At 49.3% G+C, this 18,957-nt stretch overlaps 2 protein-coding genes across 5 annotated transcripts in view; one reads left to right on the top strand and one right to left on the bottom strand.

Moving 5' to 3' along the window:
• The window catches only part of RANBP10 (RAN binding protein 10), a 60,044-nt gene extending 56,638 nt beyond the window's left edge, over positions 1-3,406 (bottom strand). The window contains exons 1-2 of the mRNA XM_008567478.1: positions 3,172-3,406; positions 2,276-2,387 (exon numbers count right to left, since the gene is read on the bottom strand). Of these exons, the coding sequence (XP_008565700.1) occupies positions 2,276-2,387; positions 3,172-3,406 (347 nt within the window). The remainder of the gene's footprint in view (positions 1-2,275; positions 2,388-3,171) is intronic.
• Positions 3,407-3,749: 343 nt separating this feature from the next.
• Positions 3,750-18,941, top strand: TSNAXIP1 (translin-associated factor X interacting protein 1). 4 transcript variants are annotated; one of them, XM_008567446.1, is made up of 16 exons: positions 3,987-4,064; positions 7,913-8,009; positions 12,911-13,023; positions 13,171-13,297; positions 14,420-14,513; positions 15,062-15,258; positions 15,569-15,704; positions 16,336-16,505; positions 16,588-16,747; positions 16,821-16,951; positions 17,300-17,425; positions 17,563-17,715; positions 17,825-17,934; positions 18,099-18,225; positions 18,321-18,427; positions 18,627-18,941. In XM_008567446.1, exons 1-16 carry the CDS (start codon positions 4,018-4,020, stop codon positions 18,865-18,867), a joined length of 2,136 nt encoding a protein of 711 aa, XP_008565668.1. In that variant the 5' UTR covers positions 3,987-4,017; the 3' UTR covers positions 18,868-18,941. The 4 variants fall into 4 exon arrangements, with proteins under 4 accessions (XP_008565676.1, XP_008565684.1, XP_008565688.1 ...); XM_008567454.1 differs by lacking the exons at positions 12,911-13,023; positions 14,420-14,513 and having other exon boundaries at positions 3,750-4,064; positions 16,336-16,747; XM_008567462.1 differs by lacking the exons at positions 12,911-13,023; positions 13,171-13,297; positions 14,420-14,513 and having other exon boundaries at positions 3,750-4,064; positions 16,336-16,747.
• Positions 18,942-18,957: the final 16 nt, after the last annotated feature.

Raw genomic sequence — 18,957 nt, 5'->3', positions numbered from 1 at the left:
TTTCAGGGATTCCATAAAGAGACCACGAGGGTACACTCACACACTCACCATCTGATTGTGGTCAATTGGAGCAGGCCACTAGAGCATATATCACCTGGTACCTTTTCAAAACCAAGCTTTTCAGATTAGCTCAACAACTATATCTATCACATGTAAAAATGCTAGAAAAGGAAGCCGAGAAAAGATGTCCACCTTTTTTAGGCTTGCAGGCAATACCTACAATAAGGCAATCTAACATGACACCAGGCCTTTTCCAACAAGATTCACTTAAAACTGAAATATTATAAGCCAAGTGAGGTCCAAGGTTCGATCCCTGTAACCAGCCAGCCACTCAAAAAAAAAAAATAATAAAGCCAGTTGAAGGAATCCAGGTCTCTAAGTTTAAACCCTCCCCTTCTATAAAATTGCATCAATTTGTAGACTATTAAAGTGGTCTTCAACACAAAAATAAATAAATACATAAACACTCCTCTTCTGAAAAGTTCTTTGCTCACTAGCTCAGCTGTAATCTATAATAAAAGGACTATAGAGAAAACAATCCATTTTTCTCTCTGCAAGTTTAAGAAATGCCCCTCACTTTCTTTGACAAGATGAGACTCCAGCAACAACATTTTAGTCAACATTATAACTATTTTTGAGATGTTCGTTTTAAGATGCCATTCTCATTAACACTAGTTCAAGCACATTAAGTATATGCACTTCTATCAGACGGTGGAAAGGGAAAATAAGAGCTTTTTTTTTTTCCTTTTTGTCTTTTTTTCGTGACCAGTAACGGAATCGCAACCCTCGGTGTCAGTGGGCTGGTGGCAGGTGTCGGAGGAACACTGGCCAAAGGCTAAGTGACGAGTGACCTTGAAAGTCAGGCTAAGGAAATGGACTTTGGTTTCTCTTTTTTTTTTTTCCTTTTTGTCTTTTTTTCGTGACCAGTAACGGAATCGCAACCCTCGGTGTCGCGCCGGTACCGCGCTCAACCAGTGAGCGGACCGGTCTCTATATGGGATCCGAACCCTCGGCAGGAGCGCCGCCACACTCCCAAGCGCTGCACTCTACCGAGTGCGCCACCGGGCCGGCCCCAGAAAATAAGAGCTTTAAAGGCTTCCAATAAATAAGTTTCCTATCTGTAAATGCACTAGATGGAGATAGAAGTGAAAGATGTAATAGCTTCCCATGATCAGAATTTCAGAATCATAGAATTCTGGTATTCAAGGCAGCTTAGATGCTGGCCTAGCTCCTTGCAGTGCAGATGAGAGGACTAAGTCCCAAGATCTACCCAAGACCACAGAGCCCTCCCAGGCAGGCAAGTTATGACATCACTAGGGAAACAGACAAGGCTCTTACTCTTAGCAGTCTTGCCCCCAGCACAAGCTCTTGGCCAGGCATTTTGCATGAACCACAAGGGGGACAGTCCCTAGGAGACAGGAAGTATTCTGAACACTCAGGAACACACACTCTGGGTTGGCACAAAGATCACTGGTGGAGTTAGCAGACTTCCTACACTAAACCTAAGGTCTGATGATGAAAACCTTTCCAAGGCAGTTGCAATCATGTTATTTCATAACTTAAACACCTGCTTTGTCATAATCACTAGAAAAAGACTGGGGAAAGAAGATTAAGAAAAATTAAAAACCTCCTCTCTGATTTCCTGTGTCTGTTTAGATCACCCTAAAATAGGGAGTCTCCCTAATGCTGACTTTAATGAGGACTTCCTAAAGCTGGTCCAACTGGTGTTCAAATCCCTGGACTGGAAAACAAGTTTATGAGCAGCAGAGTCACCTGAGTCTCACCATGTGCATGCTGTTTACCCTGAGATGACAGACCACTGGTCCCACAGCTTTGATAAATGCTGCACAATGCAAAGACTCTACAATCCCTTTGAAGCTTACTGGGGCCTCTATATGACTAAATGCTATAAAAAGAAATCTTGAATGCAGCAAGAGTGTGAAAGGAGGGAAGTCACAAACACCACACACTAGTGGGGGAAACCCCATTCTAGACACTAAATTGTTAATGTTAATTTGTTACTTGTTCTCTGATCTGCAAAGTATATAATCATATCATCACTAAAAAAAAGTCACCTGCTTCACCCCCAATGAACCTACTTGCCATCAAGGCCTACTGCTTACACTGGCCATGCCTATGTCAGGGAACAGAGGCAGCCAAGACCAATGTGGCTCAGCAATTCACACCAGTTACAAATGTAAACCAGGAGACCTCAAACTCTGACCAGAGGAACAGCTCAGTGTTGGGGGAAGGAGGCTGGTAATGAGGGGCTTACCCATCTCTTCCTTTGCTGACAATCTTCACCTCAAAGTAATAAATGCCACAAGCAGCAGGTATGGGGTGGGTGGCACGCACTGAGGCTGCATCTTTGTGATTTTTGCCATGACCTAATAAGAGAGAGCAAGGAAGAAATTTCAGCAAAAGGAAATGCAAATGGAAGCCTCATTCTTCTCTGCTCCATAACAATTTTACCCTCTGTGGCCAGAGGAAGTCCTTACACGAGGAATAATTAGGCAACTGAGTAAACACACAGACCTCCCACCTTTGGCTCAACTCCTCCTGAGAACAGCAGTCCTGCCTGAGACACTGTCCACCATGCAATCAAAACAAGAGTACGGGCAATGTGGGTGCATGTGAGAGATACCCGACAGCCGCTGGCACTCTCCAGAATCCAGGAAGCGCACCTGGGAGACCAGGGGAAGAAGGAGGAGGACCCGGAAGACAGCCCCCCACCCCCACCCAACTTTAGCACAGCACCTGTGGCCCAGTCTGGGAGGCCTGACAGATGGGCAAGCCCATGCGCCTCTGGCTAATGGTGAGGATGTGACCACCTCTTTTTTCAAATCCTTGGAATCTAAGCAGTGGTGAAGGGCCAAGCTGGAGTTGGAGCCAGCCCAGGACAAGCAGGGAGGCCCGGAATGGAAGGTCCAGCCCAGCACTGGGTTTGGACACCTGTTACAGTTCTCTTGACATCAGGTGTCTCAGGTCAGAGCAGAGCAGGTAGTCAACCCTCGGCCTGGTCAGCCCCACCACTCTGGACACCTCGCAGGATCTAAGGCCTAGCCCGGAGCACCCTGGCAAGGAAAGGGACGTGATGGGGCAGGGGCCGGGCAACACGGCCGCCACGCAGACGCTCTGGCCTTGTCTCCCAGTGACCAAACGGGCGGATACCTTTGTAGTGGACGCGGAGGTTGCCCTGGGAGAGGCCAATGTAGCTGTACTTGTCCTTGGGGCTCCAGGAGCGCGGCAGCGGCGTCTCGTGCTGGTTGACAGCGGGGTAGAGGCGCTGCAAGCGCCGGCTCAGCTCTTGGTCCCCGGGGGACGGTAGCCCGCCCCCAGCGCCCCCGCCAGAGGAACCTCCAGCCTGTGGGCTCCCAGCTCCCGGGTCCGCCGTCGCTGCCGCCATCTTGGAGGGAGCTGCTATTGTGTCACTGGGGGCGGGGAGGAGAGGGACCAAGATCCGCCCCGCTCAGCCAATGGCCCGCGAGTCTCCCAGGGCCGCAGGGAAACCGAGTCCAGGTCCGACACCTCTCTTTGGACACTGCCACACCTCGCCACATTTTGAACTCCATATCCCACAATGCAGAGCTCCCCAGAAGCGGACCAACTCAGGATCGTAGGGAACTTTGGGAAATGTAGTACAAACCTGCCCAGCTATCAGTCTGAACAACCGAGACTTTGGGACACCGAGAACTACAATTCCCACCGGCAAAGCGGTTCTGGCCTCTCGGCTCGCCTCCCTCCCCCATGGCCTCTGTTTATCCTCTTGTCTCAGTTCTGGTAGCTAGGGTCAAATCCGTGTAGTGACCTACTCTCAGGGCACTCAGCTCCTAGGTCCGAGTCCACCTTTGATACTTGGCCTTGCTCCCAGCCCCCGGCACTGGGCTCGGGGGCGTGGCGCAACCTTGACCCCGCCCCCACCACGGGGTAGCTGGGGCACAGTCGCCATGGCGACGGGCTGTACACTACTACGGCTCTTCCGGCCGCTGGTGCTGGCTGCCAGCCTGCCCGGGGGTCATGGCCTCCCAGCAGCCGCGGTGCTCCAGCTTCTCGTCCACGTCGAGGTAGGCGCTGGCCGGGGTGAGGGAGGAGAGGAGGGCTTGAGTACTTCCAGAGATGGAGATGGCACCTGATCCTACCTCTGCCCCTCCTGCTGGCCTCTTGTCCATGGGCCTGGGGCTCCACTCCCAAAGAATCAGTGGGGCAGAAACAATTAGAATCTGGGCTGACTCAGCACACTGAGGACGTTCCGTGCTAGCAAAAAGACATGGGCTGGCCGGTTATCTCAGTTGATTAGAGCGTGGTGCTGATAACACCAAGGTCTAGGGTTCGATCCCTGTACCGGCCACCCGCCCTCCCCCCATCAAAAAAGATAGGCGCACTTTATCATCAGTAGTAACAGCCAGCTTGTATAGAACACATTATGTGCCAAGTGCTTTACATTCCACATTTAACCCTCACAACGACTCCATGAGGTAGTAACATCACCATTTTACAAATGAAATAGAAGCCTGGAGAGTTAATCTGCTTTACACATGTTTATAAGTGATGGAGTTAAGATTTTAACCCAGTATGTCAGACTCCCGAATTTGAGCTCTTAGCCACAGAGATAAACTGCCTCTTCACCCACTGTTTGAGTTTATGACAAAACTGCTTGTCAGGGGGAGAAAAGGTGCTTGTTGAATTGCTGGCTGACTGTAAGCAACCCAGGCACATCCCACAGCTTCAGGGTGGCTCCTGCCTTTATTTGGAAGTGCAGCCTGTGGGCACTGCAAAATATGACAAGCTTCATTGGCCAGGAAAACCACATATATGGATTAAAAAAATTTATTTGGCTAAATACCTTTCTAGCTTTGGGACCTCAGAAGAAGGCCCTTAAAGTTCCAGACTTTAATTTCTACATTTCAAACATGGGAATGATACAGCCCATCTCACATTGTTGGGAACATTTAGATAGATGCATGTGAAGCTCTTACCACAGCCCTTGTAAGTAATAGGCATTCAATAAGTGTTGAATGGGGCCGGCCCGTGGCTCACTCGGTAGAGTGCGGTGCTGATAACACCAAGGCCCCGGGTTCGGATCCTATATATGGATGGCCGGTTTAGCTCACTGGCTGAGCGTGGTGCAGACAACACCAAGCCAAGGGGTGAGATCCCCTTACCGGTCATCTTTAAAAAAAAAAAAAAAAAAAAAGTGTTGAATGATGTAGTTTTTCCCCCTTCTACTTATTCCCAATGCAAAGAAAACCTGATCTCACCTAAATTTTAATCCTTCAGAGTCTGCTGCCTCCAAAAGTCCCCTAGAACAGGAAATGCCAATTTGATTATTTTATCCAGAGCTAAAATAAGTCTGCAACAACCAGGCATCAGGCTTGAGAAATAGAGTTGTTACCCAGCACAAGAATAATTTAGGAAACTGAAGTGATCTGTGAAAGGGATATGAAACAGACTCAGAAAGAGAATCTCAATCCAGTTTAAGAAGACAGCACAATGTAACTGCTGAAGCTGAATTTGGTGGCAGTACAAAACATCATTCATTCACCATATTCTTCATGCACCAGTATTTAGTGATATACATTACACCAGGTTCACTGTTTCTGTTAGAGACACAGTGTGAATGTCCTCCTCTAGCTCCCCTTAGAACAGGGCCAGGATGATAGAGAGGACAGACCTTAGCACTGTAGAACATGTCAGCAGGACCCTCTACAAAGACCTTTGAATTATGCATTTCCTTGGGGTAGGTTTCTCCTCCCCTATGGGCTTTTCTCCTTTCACGCTCATATTCCTGGCACAATAGGTTGGTGGATGGAACTCAGCAGCTTGAATCCACTCAATAACAGGATACACCCCTGACAAACTACTGCCTGCTTTCAGTTAAATAATTTGAGTTTTCTCTACTTTTGAGGTAGAAATATAAATGTTACCCATTTCCTCTGAGGATTGGCAGAAAATATTTAATATAATGCTAAGGAAGCATCCTAAGCTTTTTGGGTAAGTGTAGAGGCTCTACCAGGTATCTCATTGTTTTGTTTTATTTTTTTTAAGTCTATTTTTTTGCTAGTGTCTCCTTTGACATTCAAAACTAAAACATCTGTTGCCTGCTGAACTTTTCCATTTGGCAACTACTCGGGATTTGTAGAGTTCCCCACAGTTTTCTTGCTTACCTTGCGTTTTGTGGTGGTTCCAGCATGAGAAAGAACAGAGTTTGGAAAATTGATTGTTCTTGATAGGAAGGTATTGATTTAATCCAGAGAGCAGATGGGGTTGAACTGCTGTATAATGTTGCTCTCTGAGACTGTCAAACCCACGCACGTCTGGGCAGACCCCCTTTCTTCTCCACACTGGCTGCTTATTCCACATGTTTTGCTCAAACTTGTTCAGTGTTGAGCGACAATAGAGGACTAGGATTTGATGTGTTACTGCTTTGTGGAGTAGGACTGAGGAACCCTACAGGCAGGTTTTCCCGGCTGGGTTTATGTTAGTGCTCTCAACTTCCCTGGAATTTGGGTGTTCCTAGTTCCATTTTTATGGACAAAGACACTGAGGTTCAGAGAGGTTAAGTAGAGCCCAAGGTCACCAGCTAGCAAGGGGAATGATCAGACAAGTCTATCTGACAGCATAAACCACACACCCTCACCCATGGATTGCTTCCTCCTTTTGTTCCACCTGGGCTTGCCTGCCCACACGTAGCCCTCCCTGTTGACCCCCAAATACTTTCCTAGCTTGAGCAAGAATGGCTCTCCCAAGAGGCTTGGGCGTTAGAGACCTCCTTAGAATCCACTTTTCTCGGGGCCGGCCTGTGGCTCACTCGGGAGAGTGTGGTGTTGATAACACCAAGGCCACAGGTTCGGATCCCATATAGGGATGGCTGATTAGCTCACTGGGTGAGCGTGGTGCTGACAACGCCAAGTCAAGGGTTAAGATCCCCTTACTGGTCATCTTTTTTTTTATTTTGTCCTTTTTTTTTAGACCGGCCACACCGCGCTCAGCCAGTGAGCGCTGTGAGCACACTGGCCATCCCTATATAGGATCCGAACCCGCAGCGGGAGCGCTGCTGCGCCCCCAGCGCCACACTCTCCCGAGTGCGCCACAGGCTCGGCCCAACCGGTCATCTTTAAAAAATAAAAAATAAAAATCCACCCAACCTGTTATCGTAATTAACATCTGTGCAGCTCCTTATAGTTTTTTTTTTTGTTTTTTAATTAAGGATCCAAACCCGTGGCCTTGGTGTTATCAGTACCACACTCTCCAGAGTGAGCCACGGGCTGGCCCGCTCCTTACAGTTTAAACGTTATTTTGCTATTTTGCGTATCTCTTTCACCCTTTTATAAACATCACAACAATTCTATGAGATAGGCAAAACAAGAATTGTCTCCATTTCTTTATAAGGAAACTAGGCTGAATCGCCCAAGGGAGATCCTGTTGGAATCCCAGATGTCCACCCCTGGATGTAAGCCTCCACTTACAGCCAGACTCACACCCCAGTTCCTGGACTGGACCCCAGACCCTGTGCTTCTTGTCCTACAGCACCTGCCTTTGGTATCACACTCTCAGAGTGTGCCAGAGTTATGCACATGAAACCATCATCCATTATCACAGCCATACCTAATACCGTGAATGAAAGTGTAGGCCCGCAGGGTTTTCTGGGTTCATGGTGAGTGTGTCCTGCTGCTGCAGGAGCTGGTGAGACTCTGGCAGTGAGAAGGAGGTTTCTGGGACTGTAGGAAAATGGTTTGGTCCCAGGGCCAGGGTATTGCTTGGAAGCATTTCTGAGAATCCGGAGGCAATGCTGGGAAGACCCGGAGTCTGGCTCTGGGGGGAAAGAAGGCCATGCCTTGTGGATCTTGGATGGGGGGGGTTCTCCCCAGTCTGGGCACTGTTACCCACCACCAGCTTCCCCTTCTCTGTGTAGAACACACCCACGGCTTTCAGTGACCATGGATGACTCCTTTCTCTCAGAAGCCAAGAGCAACCAGAAACGCAAGCTCTCTCAGAAGCAGAAGACGCTGGTTAGTGACAATGTCCTTTTGGAGCCCCAAATGTCAGCCCCTGGACCCTATCTGTCTCCTTCTCTGCAACCTAAAAGCACCACCCACCTGAAACATGCCCACCAGAGTGGCTTCTTCCCAGTCAGGGAAGCATGCTCACAGATGCCAGACCCGCCAGGCTTTGGGGAGGAAATTTGTGCATGCTGGCTGCTTCTCATCTGAAAAGCCTTCCCAGACCTCCCTAGGTTAATATCAGCCTCTGCCCAGGGACACCCTGTCCCTGCAGCTCATCATTCTGGAGTGGACCTCATTCCTTCATCCAGCCTGCCATGGTCCAGGCACTGTGCTAGGTGCTGGGATGGGCACACCAGATCTGCCAAGGTCCTTTAGGGCTGTGACTGTTTCTTTTTGTCTTTATGGCCCTAGGGTCTGAGAGGGTGCTTGAGTGGTTGACACAAGCTGAGAGCTCCATAAATGCTTATGAGTGAAGGCAGGAGTGAAGGGATGTTTCTCCATTGTGTTGTCAGCTCTGGGTTCCTCCCCCATTCCTGTTCTTTAAAGTTTTTTTTATAAAAATGAATGTTGTCTTGTTAAATACTCTTGGACTTTTATTAATATGATCATAGGATTGTTATTATTTAATCAGCAAACAGCCATTTTCCAAATGTCACAGAGAAACACATTTGAACAAACTTATATTTCCAGCTCGCAGTGGAGAACTGTGGACTGTGTGGTGGTTTTCCTTGCGTGAGTGTGTCCCTTGTGGAAGATTTGGGAATACATGGGCCACACACTGTGAGGCTGGGGATTCCCAACACGGGGACCTGACTCCAGGGAAGGGAAGGGGGACAGTACGGACTCTTCGCGGAGGCCAGCGCAGCCCCCAAAACCCGAAGACTTCGGAGGAGCTCTGACCCCTTCCCCTCCCCCCTCAGCTGCCACCTACTGCGTGGACCTGGGGCCAGGTTCTTTGTCTCCTTCTCCTCCGCAGCAACGGAGATGCCGGTCTCAACCGCCAGGGGTCGTTATTCTCTCCCGCCGTCCCTCGGGGCCGCCTTCCCATTTTCACCGGCAGGGGGAAGCGGAGAGCCCGGAGCGCCCGGGAACACAGTGTTCCAGCCACCCGCCGGTGGAGGCCTTCCCCACCTGTTAATACCCGGCCCAGACGTGGTCCCGGCTGCTGGTTCTCCAGTTTCCACTCGCCTCGGACGTCCGAGTAGGGTGACCATGTTTTCTCCCGGCAGAAACAGCAGACAGAACATGAGGGCTGGACTTCTGAAAGTCTGAAACACTTGTTAACTTACCAGGGTTAGGTACTGCTGTGACAACTTCCCAAGTTGTCTACCAAGGTTATTTTGCTCCTTTATAAAAATCACATCAATTTTGATAGTCTTTCAAAAAAAAGTGTTCTAGCTAGATTTTATTTTATTTTATTATTTTTTGGTGGCCGACCAGTACTGGAATCTGAACCCTTGACCCTGGTGATACAACAACCCATGCTAACCAGCTGAGCTAGCCAGCCAGCCCCTGATTTTTGTTTGACTTTTCCCATTTTTCCTGAATGTCTATTTATACATTTGTTTCCTGATTCTTTTTTTAATTGATAGTTCTTTTCCTTTTCAAGCAACGACCAGAGGTATCCTTCCTTAAGGCTTTCTTTCCTAATAATGAAAGTATTTTAAGCAATTAAAATAAATGCCTTGGCTGGTTGGTTAGCTCAGTTGGTTAGAGAGCAGCCTTATAACACCAAGGTCACCAATTAGGATCCCTGTACCAACCAGCTGCAAAAAATAGAAAAATAAAATAAATGGTTTGTGAGTGCTGCTCGAACTATGTTCCAAACATTTTGAACAAGTTATTTTAACATTCTTTTCTATAACATGTTATAATTTAAGTAATAAGTAGATCAGGGAGAAATATGAACTTATTTTTAAGTTTCTAAATGGTTATGTATTTTAGAGGTATATTTATATCGTCAGTTTCTATTTTCATTATGTAATACCACCAAATGCAAGGTATATAGTTTCTGGTTTAAAAATGTGTTAAGACCTTATCTGTGTCCTGTCAATATGATTATTTTTTGTTTATGTTAAAAGGTAGTTCTTTATTTCCATTTAATGCATGTTATAATTCTGTTCATCTGTCATTATCAATTATATTACCCCTGGCATTAGCGTCTTTCACCTTTCTCTGCTTGATGTAGCTTATCCTTATAGGAGGGCTTTAAACTCTTTACTACAATTCTGTTTCATCTTTTTCCCCTATGTTTTCATTTATTCAACAAATATTTGTTGACACCTACTATATGGCAGGCACTGGAGATGCAGTGATAAACAAGACAGACACGGTCTCTGTTGATGAGAGAAGATGGGGATATTATGATTGGAAAGTTCAGGGGGGACTGGCCTGGGAAGGGTGTCAGGGAGGACCCCTGAGATCTCAAGGGTGAGTAGTCAGGATAGGGCATGTGCAAACACATATACCCAATGAGAACTGCTTTAGTTTTTTTTTTTTTTTTTCCTTTTTGTCTTTTTTCGTGACCGGTAGCGGGATCGCAACCCTCGGCGTCGCGCCCGCACCGCGACCAGCAATGGGATCACAACCCTCGGTGTCACGCCCGCACTGTGCTCAGCCAGTGAGCTGACCGGTCTCTATATGGGATCCGAACCCTCGGTGGGAGTGCCGCCACGCTCCCAAGTGCCGCACTCTACCGAGTGTGCCACCGGGCCGGCCCCAGAACTGCTTTAGTTTTTAGTATGACTTTCACCCATGCTAAATTATTGTGCTTCCTCATATATTTATTCTATAATATTTACTGAGTGCTACTTAAGACTGTGAAGAGTGTACAGTATAATGCCATCGCTTCTGGAGATGCAGAGATAGGTCAACCCAGCATCTCCTCAAGAGACTGGAGTCCTCCCTGGGACCTAGCAACAAAGCTAACTTATGTACTTTCCATAAATATTTCAGGAACAAACGAATGATCCCAAGATTGAGACAAAACATGTACAGAACTAACTAAATGCAGTAGAAAGGGCCATGCAAAGAGAGTCCAAGGAGACAGTGGAGTTTTCCACACTGGGAGCATCAGGAACCAATTACCATTAGCCTGGAATGTATCCTAGAACCTGGATATATGGGGCATGGGAGGGAGGCCTGGCCTCTCCATCCCAGAAGAAACTGGAGGCTGGGCTCAGGGCCACAGATGGGGCTTTTCAAGTAATGCAAGATTCTTTAAAATTTGAAGGTGATTTATGCTCATTGCAGAAAATTTTGAAAAATGCACAATTATACAAAAATAATCACCCATGATCCTATCACTAGAGAATAATAATTGCTGATAGCCTTTTGGATTATTTCCTCCATCTTTACTGGTCTTCCATTTTATTTTATGTGCTTATTCCCTAATTTCAGGCTTTACTTAACCCTTAGAACTATATCATTAGTATATTTCCACTTTAAGCCTCTTTGTAAATATCTCATGGCTATGTCACAATCTTCTGTTATTAGACACCTAGGAGTTTTCTAATTTTCCCACAGTCATAAGTAAGGCTTTGAGGACTGCCCTCATGTGTGAAGCTGCTAGTCCATCTGTCTCCCTTTGCATTAGCTACCAGACTCCTTGCCCCAGACCTTGGCCTCAGCCTCAGTTGGCCTGTTCTCCTTGGGCATTGGCCTCTGTTCATAGCTCCTTAAAACTGCTGTTCCTGAGGTGTTGGTAGTCTTTGCATGCCCCCCCCCCCCCCCCCCCCCCACCCAGAGTGACTTCAGCTCCTCCCATGCACTCATTTGAGCTTTACTGAACATCACTGACATTATTACCTCCTCCTCTGAGATGACAAACCTTCCTGGGTCCCCTCCTGTCAGGGCCCCCCTATCCTCCAGTAATGTGCATTGGCTTGTCACTACATGTTAACTTATAATTATCAATTCATTTGTCACCCCACACTCATCCTACCCTCAGCTTCCCTCATGACCCTAGAATCCAGCAGGGACTGGGATGGACTATGGACCCAGAAATGTTTGATGAACAAATGAGAGACCAAATGGATGAAACCCTAGAAGTAGGCTGCACTGGATCAGAGGGTCATATTTTTTCTTCATACTATGAGTATGTGAAAGGTTAAAAAAACAAGTCCATACATACTACTTCCTACCACATACACTTACCCCTGCTCAAGATTCAAAATGAGACCCCATTGCCAGGGAATCCTCACCTATCTCTCTCTCTCCTGGGGGTTACAGCCCACTCTCTTCCCAGGGTCCACAGCTCACAGGCTGCATCTCTATAGTTATAGTTCCAGCTGTTCATCAGTACCAGCTTGAGGCTGGGCCTGCCCTCCTTTATCTTTGTCTCTTTAGCTGGATTGTGCTGTGGGTGCAAGGGCTGGGTCCTTCCTGGTGCTCACATCTGTTTTCAATATTCAATATTCACTGACATACCCACAGAAGAGAAAAGCTCACCTTTACTGAGTTCCTAGCAAATCACACACTATGCTTTCTTATTGCATCCTCACATCAATAGTGTGATGGAGACTACCATCATCCCCATTTTACAGATGTGGAGACTGAAGCTCAGAGAAGTTAAGCCTGTGGTCACACAGCTAATAAGGGAGATCTAGGATTTAACCCAAGCTCTCTCTAACTCAGGAACTCACAGTCTTAATTATGAACCATATTAAGAGATGTTTGTTGAAAACATCAGGAATGAGGGCTGGCCAGTTAGCTGACTTAGGAAAGCATGGTGCTCATAACGCCAAGGTCAAGGGTTCAGACCCCTGTACTGGTCAGCTGCCAATAAACCAAAAAAAAAAAAAAAAAAAAAACCCGACAGAACATCAGGAGTGGGGAAGGAGGAATAGAAAAGAACATTAGGAAGGGGAGCAATGTTGCATGGTAACCCCACCTGTCTCTCCCTGCAGCTCTTTCAGTTCCCCATGGGCAGCCACCTATCCCCATGGCCCACATATACCAGTGGCCAGACCATTCTGCAAAATCGAAAGCCTTGTTCATGTGACTACCGGAACCGAACAAGGTAAGCCAGGGTCCACCTGATCGTGGGTGGGCTGGTGTAGATTGGGCATTGGGCTGGGAGACAGGGCAGGGGTATGTGCTGCCCCTGAGTGAGGGTGCAAGGGCCCCGTAGCATGCTCATCACATCTCAACCCACCATCCTCTGCAGTAGCTGGCAGCAGCAGTCCTTCAGCACCACCAAGCCCAGGTACCTGGAGCAGCTAGAGAATTATTTACGCAAGGAGCTTCTTCTGCTGGACATGGGCACGGATTCTACCCAGGAGCTGAGGCTGCAGGTCAGAGACAGAATAAGTGTGGGAAGAAACCTCACCTACCAGGACTGAGCACTTCAGACCTTCAGAAGAGACTGGCCTCTCCCAACTCTTCTGGGTCTCCATCCCTGAAGAGAAGCATGTCAAAAGCCAGTGACAGAGCCAGTGAGCAGCAGGCAAGGCTGAAGTGTGGAGCCAAAACTCTCCTGAGGCTTGAGTTTCCTCACCTGAGTCAGGTGGACTGGATGCTTTGTCCAGTCCCTTCAGCTTTGGGATCCTCAGTGCCCAGTTTGGGTCCTTGGACACCAGTGAATGGAGCCTCAGTCCTGGCAGTTGGGTGAGCAGGGGTCATACAGTGTCCACCAGCCCAGTGGCAACAGCCCCAGGTTTGATGAACTAGCCCAGATGCATAGAGAGAGAGAACTAGATGCAACTCAGATTCTGATACATATCAGGAAGAGAATCACCAAATCTTTGCTCCAATAGGGATGATGACAGGGAATCCCTGACTTCTGACTTATTCACTGACTGAAGCATTTACTAAGTGCTGGCTGCATGCCAGGCCCTGGGCTGGGGCCTTACACACACTCTCACAAGCAAAAGGTACCTCACCTACAATGAAGCAGAAGCTCAGAGAGTGAGGCTGGGATTCAAACTTGGGGCTGATTCCAGAGCCTGTACTCCTTCCAGTAAGCAATGCTGCCTCCAAAAATCTCCTGTATGTCCAAGTGGGACAGGAGACCACAGCCGCACTTGGAGTCAGAAAGCAAGGCTAGAATCTTCAGTCTCCTCCTGCTCTAACAGATGGGGAAGGGATGCAGGTGAGAGGCCAACTGAGGCAGAGTCTGGAAGGCAAGAGGCTGCCTGCCTGAAGAGCCAGAGAGGGGGCTCAGGCATGGAGTGGGAAGTCTGGCTCACTGTGGTCCAGCAGGCCTCAGAGACAGTACCACAAGAGGCCTTCAGAGAATTGTCCCCCAGCCCTGTGGCACTGTAAGAGACCCAAGTGGTACACTGGGCATTTACTTGAATATGGGCCACCTGGCAGCCTCATGCTGGAATACTTTTAAGCTCAGTAAAGAAAAACATAGGACTCCACTGAGGTGGCAGCTATAGGTCAGGAGGTGACAGGTCCCCTTTTCTTGCTAGCCTTACAGAGAGATCTTTGAGTTCTTCATAGAGGACTTCAAAACATACAAGCCATTGCTATCCTCCATCAAGAATGCATATGAGGTGATGCTCGGTAAGAATGCAGCTCCTTTCCTGGGCCCAGCCTAGAAGGAGCACAGAAGATCCTATTCTGACCTTTTGGAGCTCCACAGCAGGGCTGGGGCAGCTACTAACTGGGCCTTGAGGTCACCAATCCCTGCTCGAACTTTTTTGTGTACACTGTTCTGTGATAGGGCACCTGACCACCTCCCATCCTGGAGAAGCTTGGAGGGGCAATATCTATAGGAAAAAGAGTGAACCCGAGGGGAGAGCAAGTATCTCTGGGAAGTGAGGAGGCTCCCCCCACCAGGTTCAGGAGGTGCAGATCATGATGCAGGTGCAGGACTAAAGGCTGTAGGGGAAAGGCCATACGAAAGACCCTGGTCCTCATCTCAACTCTGCCCCTGGCTTAAAAGCAAACACAGGAAGGCCTGAAGCAGGGGCCATGACTTTGAATGAGGCATGCATAGATTTCTGGAGTTTGCAAATGACGTAGCTACTCACCCATGACATTAGGATCTGTGTCTCCGGATGTTTGTTCTCCATGGCCCCAAAGGGACTCTCCCACCCATCCCTGCTTAGCCCACCAAAGGGAGAAGATTCGGGCTCTGGAGCCCCTGAAGGCCAAGCTTATCACTGTGAATGAGGACTGCAACGAGAGGATCCTGGCCATGAGGGCTGAGGAGAGATACGAAATCTCCATGCTCAAGAAAGAGAAGATGAATTTGCTAAAACTCATTGACAAAAAGAATGAGGAGAAGATCTCATTGCAGAGTGAGGTGAATAGAAGTGGTGTGGTGACCAAGCCCCTGAATTCCTGCCCTGCCTGCCACAGGGGTGACCTTAAGGCCTTGGAGCCACCACCTCCCCCAGACTCCCTGTTACCTCCATCCTCGACCTGCCTGCTTGGCTCAGCACAGACTTTCTCCACAGGAGGTGGCACGGGCACCTTGCTGGAGTCTCAGGAATGGCCAGTCTCCTTCTTCTAAGCCCTAATGGGCCACCAGCACCCAGCCCATCCCCTGTGGTGACTAGCTACACACAGGGGTCCAGAGGCAGACCCTGACCACATAGCCACCTTCCCAACAGGTAACCAAACTGAGGAAGAACTTGGCTCAAGAGTACCTGCACTACCTCAGTGAGCGAGATGCCCGTAAGATCCTCATTGCAGACCTGAATGAGCTACGGTACCAGCGGGAGGACATGTCACTAGCCCAGTCCCCAGGTAAGCCTGAGTTGGGTTTCTCTCCTACTTTGAGGTACTGGAGAGGAGTCTGGCACTCGCCTCTCACCCCCATTCATTCAGTATTTCATGCCCATTCATGATGGGAGATGTCCCTGCCACCACGTGGGGCTTTGAATCTTCTGAGCTTAAAAGTCATAGGATCATTGTTTGAGATTGAAAGTCGTAGGATCAGGGCCAGCCCATGGCTCACTTGGGAGAGTGTGGTGTTGATAACATCAAGGCCACGGGTTCGGATTCCTATATAGGGATGGACGGTTAGCTCACTTGGGAGAGCGTGATGATGACAACACCAAGTCAAGGGTTAAGATCCCTTTACTGGTCATCTTTTAGGAAAAATAAAAAAGTCGTAGGATCTTTGTTTAAGTAGGAACATTGTTGGCAGCTGAGGCAGCCTAGACTTCCTGTGGGCTGGACAGGCCTAGTACCCCATGTCCTGGGCTTCTCTACTTAAGCCTGAAACACTAGGCTGGTGGCACTGTGGCCAAGATCCAGGGAATCACAAGCAGGGAGGGCAGAAGGACCTTAAGCATCCCCCAAGGGGTACACTAACCCAGCCCTGGGTTACAAGCCCCAGAGCCAGGGTGACATGGGCTGGTGGTTCTCCTGGCAGGCATCTGGGGGGAGGACCCCGTGAAGTTAACACTGGCTCTGAAGATGACCCGGCAAGACCTGACCCGTACACAGATGGAACTCAACACCATGAAGGCCAACTTTGGAGATGTGGTACCCAGGAGGGACTTTGAAATGCAGGAGAAGACCAATAAGGACCTTCAGGAGCAGGTGCTTGATGGGCAGGCAGGGCCAAGCAGGGCCAGGCAGGGTCATGCCGGTGGGTAGGTAGGACCAATCACCTTGCCCACAGTTGGACAGCCTGAAAGCTGACTATGAAGAGGTCCGCAAGGAGCATGAGATTCTGCTGCAGTTGCACATGAACACACTGAAGGAACGGGACCAGTTCTTTTCTGAGCTGCAGGAGATTCAGCGCACCTCCACACCTCGGCCTGACTGGACCAAGTGTGAAGGTAATAATGGCCACTGCGGCCCCAGGACCTGCTGAAGTGCATGATCTGGACTCCAGTTCCCTCTCCCCACCAGATGTGGTGGCCGGGGGCCCAGAGCGCTGGCAAATGCTGGCCAAGGGCAAGAACAGTGACGAGCTGGTGGATGTGCTTCTGGAGGAGATTGGCGAGGGGCTGCTCCGGGAGAAAGACTTCTTCCCTGGTCTGGTAGGGAGTCCCTGGGAGGGAGGTTTGGGCCAGAGTCAGAACACCAACATCTTAGGCCGGCCCGTGGCTCACTTGGTAGAGCGCGGTGCTGATAACACCAAGGCCACGGGTTCGGATCCTATATAGGGATGGCCGGTTTGCTCACTGGCTGAGCGTGGTGCTGACAACACCAAGCCAAGGGTTGAGATCCCCTTACCGGTCATCTTTATGAAAAAAAAAAAAAAAAGAACACCAACATCTTGCTGCTGAGGAGACTTGAGATTCTGGAGGAACCATCTGGGGCTGTTCCTTGCTTACAGGTAGGGCAATAGATGGGCCCAGAGATAAGCTGACAACCCTCCATTCTAGGGCTATGGCGAAGCCATCCCCCCTTTCCTTCGGTATGATGGCCTTGTGGAGAACAAGAAGCCAACCAAGAAGGATGTGGTAAACCTCCTCAAGGATGCCTGGAAGGAACGTCTTGCGGAGGAGCAGGTCAGATCTCACTAGCCACATTGGCCCAGTGTGGCCTTCAGATCGAGTTCTCCAGGTGGCCCCCCTCAAAATGCTATCAGGGAGGTGGGCCAACTGACCCTAGGGCAGGCTGACCATGCATTCTCCCCAACCTGCAGAAGGAGAAGTTCCCAGATTTCTTCTTTAATTTCCTGGAGCGTCGCTTTGGGCCCAGTGATGCAATAGCCTGGGCTTACACCATTTTTGAAAATATCAAGCTCTTCCGTTCCAATGAGGTCATGAGTCAGTTTTATGCAGTCTTGATGGGAAAGGTGAGCTTGGGCCCTTGGGAAAAGAGAAGGGTCTTTCTCTCCAGTGTAGCCCAGCTCTGTTGCCACCACTCCACAAAGCAGCAAGTTAGTGAATGCTTCCCTCTCTTAGAGGAAGGAGAGTGTGTATGTCAACCAGACGGAGACAGTAGCCCAGCTGCTGAAGGAGATGACAAATGCTGACAGTCAGAACGAGGGGCTACTAAACATGGAGCAGTTCAGGTGAGAGGCCAGTCCAGGCCACCCCAAACTCCTGAGGGTCTGCAGGGAAAAAGGGAACCTGGTGGGAATAGCCACAAACTCAACACTCACTAGCCTTTTAAACACTAGTGGGGATGGCTGGGCAGGCCTCAGCCAGGCCTGTTGGTCCTCATGTCTCCCTGCAGCACTATCCTCAGGAGTACCTTCCCTCTGAAGAAAGAGGAGCAAATTCAGGAGTTGATGGAGGCAGGTGGCTGGCATCCTGACAGCAGCAATGCAGACTTGCTCAACTACCGTTCGTTGTTTACGGAGGTAGGTGATGGGTCTGGGAACTCACCCAGCCCCTGCCCTAGCCTTGGCTGGACCCTAGCCAATGTGCCTTCACCCTGCCCTGTGGCCCCTCCTAGGACAAGGAGGGCCAGAGTGAGCCCTTTGTGCAAAAGCTGTGGGAACAGTACATGAGTGAGAAGGATGAGTACTTACAGGAGATAAAGCAGGAGCTGGGCCTGGAACTGTGAGTGACCCTGGGGCCCTCTGATGCATTCATCCGTAGGTGAGTCCCACAGGCTGGGCCAAAAGGTGGCACCTCAAGCCCCTGCATCTTCCTGTGCACTAAGCAAGCTACTGGGCAATATATACTGTTCAAGCCTGACAGAAAGGAGGGCACCTTGGAATCTGGGGTTAAGGCCTGTCTCTCTTTTCTTTTGGGACAGCCGTGATGAAGTGACCCTACCCAAGTTGCGTGGGGCCCTGATGAACATCGATCCGAGCATGGACAAGCAGACTCTGAGCACCTATATGAGCCAGGCCTTCCAGCTCCCCATGTCAGAACTGCCAGAGGAGGGTGATGAGAAGGAACAGGGCATTCTGACATGGCTCTGCACTGCATTGGAACGGCTTCAGGTGGCTGACATCAGGCGCATGGGGCCTCGAGAGCCAGAACCTGCAAGCTAGGACCACCATGGACAGCCTAAGTGCTCCAGTGTTGCTAACCCTGATTTTAGTATAAAATTGTTTGTCTGAACCCATGCCCTTCTCCAGGCT

Source organism: Galeopterus variegatus, unplaced genomic scaffold (genome assembly GCF_000696425.1).
Source record: "Galeopterus variegatus unplaced genomic scaffold, G_variegatus-3.0.2 Scaffold18, whole genome shotgun sequence".
Classification (NCBI taxonomy): domain Eukaryota; kingdom Metazoa; phylum Chordata; class Mammalia; order Dermoptera; family Cynocephalidae; genus Galeopterus; species Galeopterus variegatus.
The sequence above is the reverse complement of the archived record's forward strand: the minus strand, read 5'-3'. Positions and strand labels throughout refer to the sequence as shown.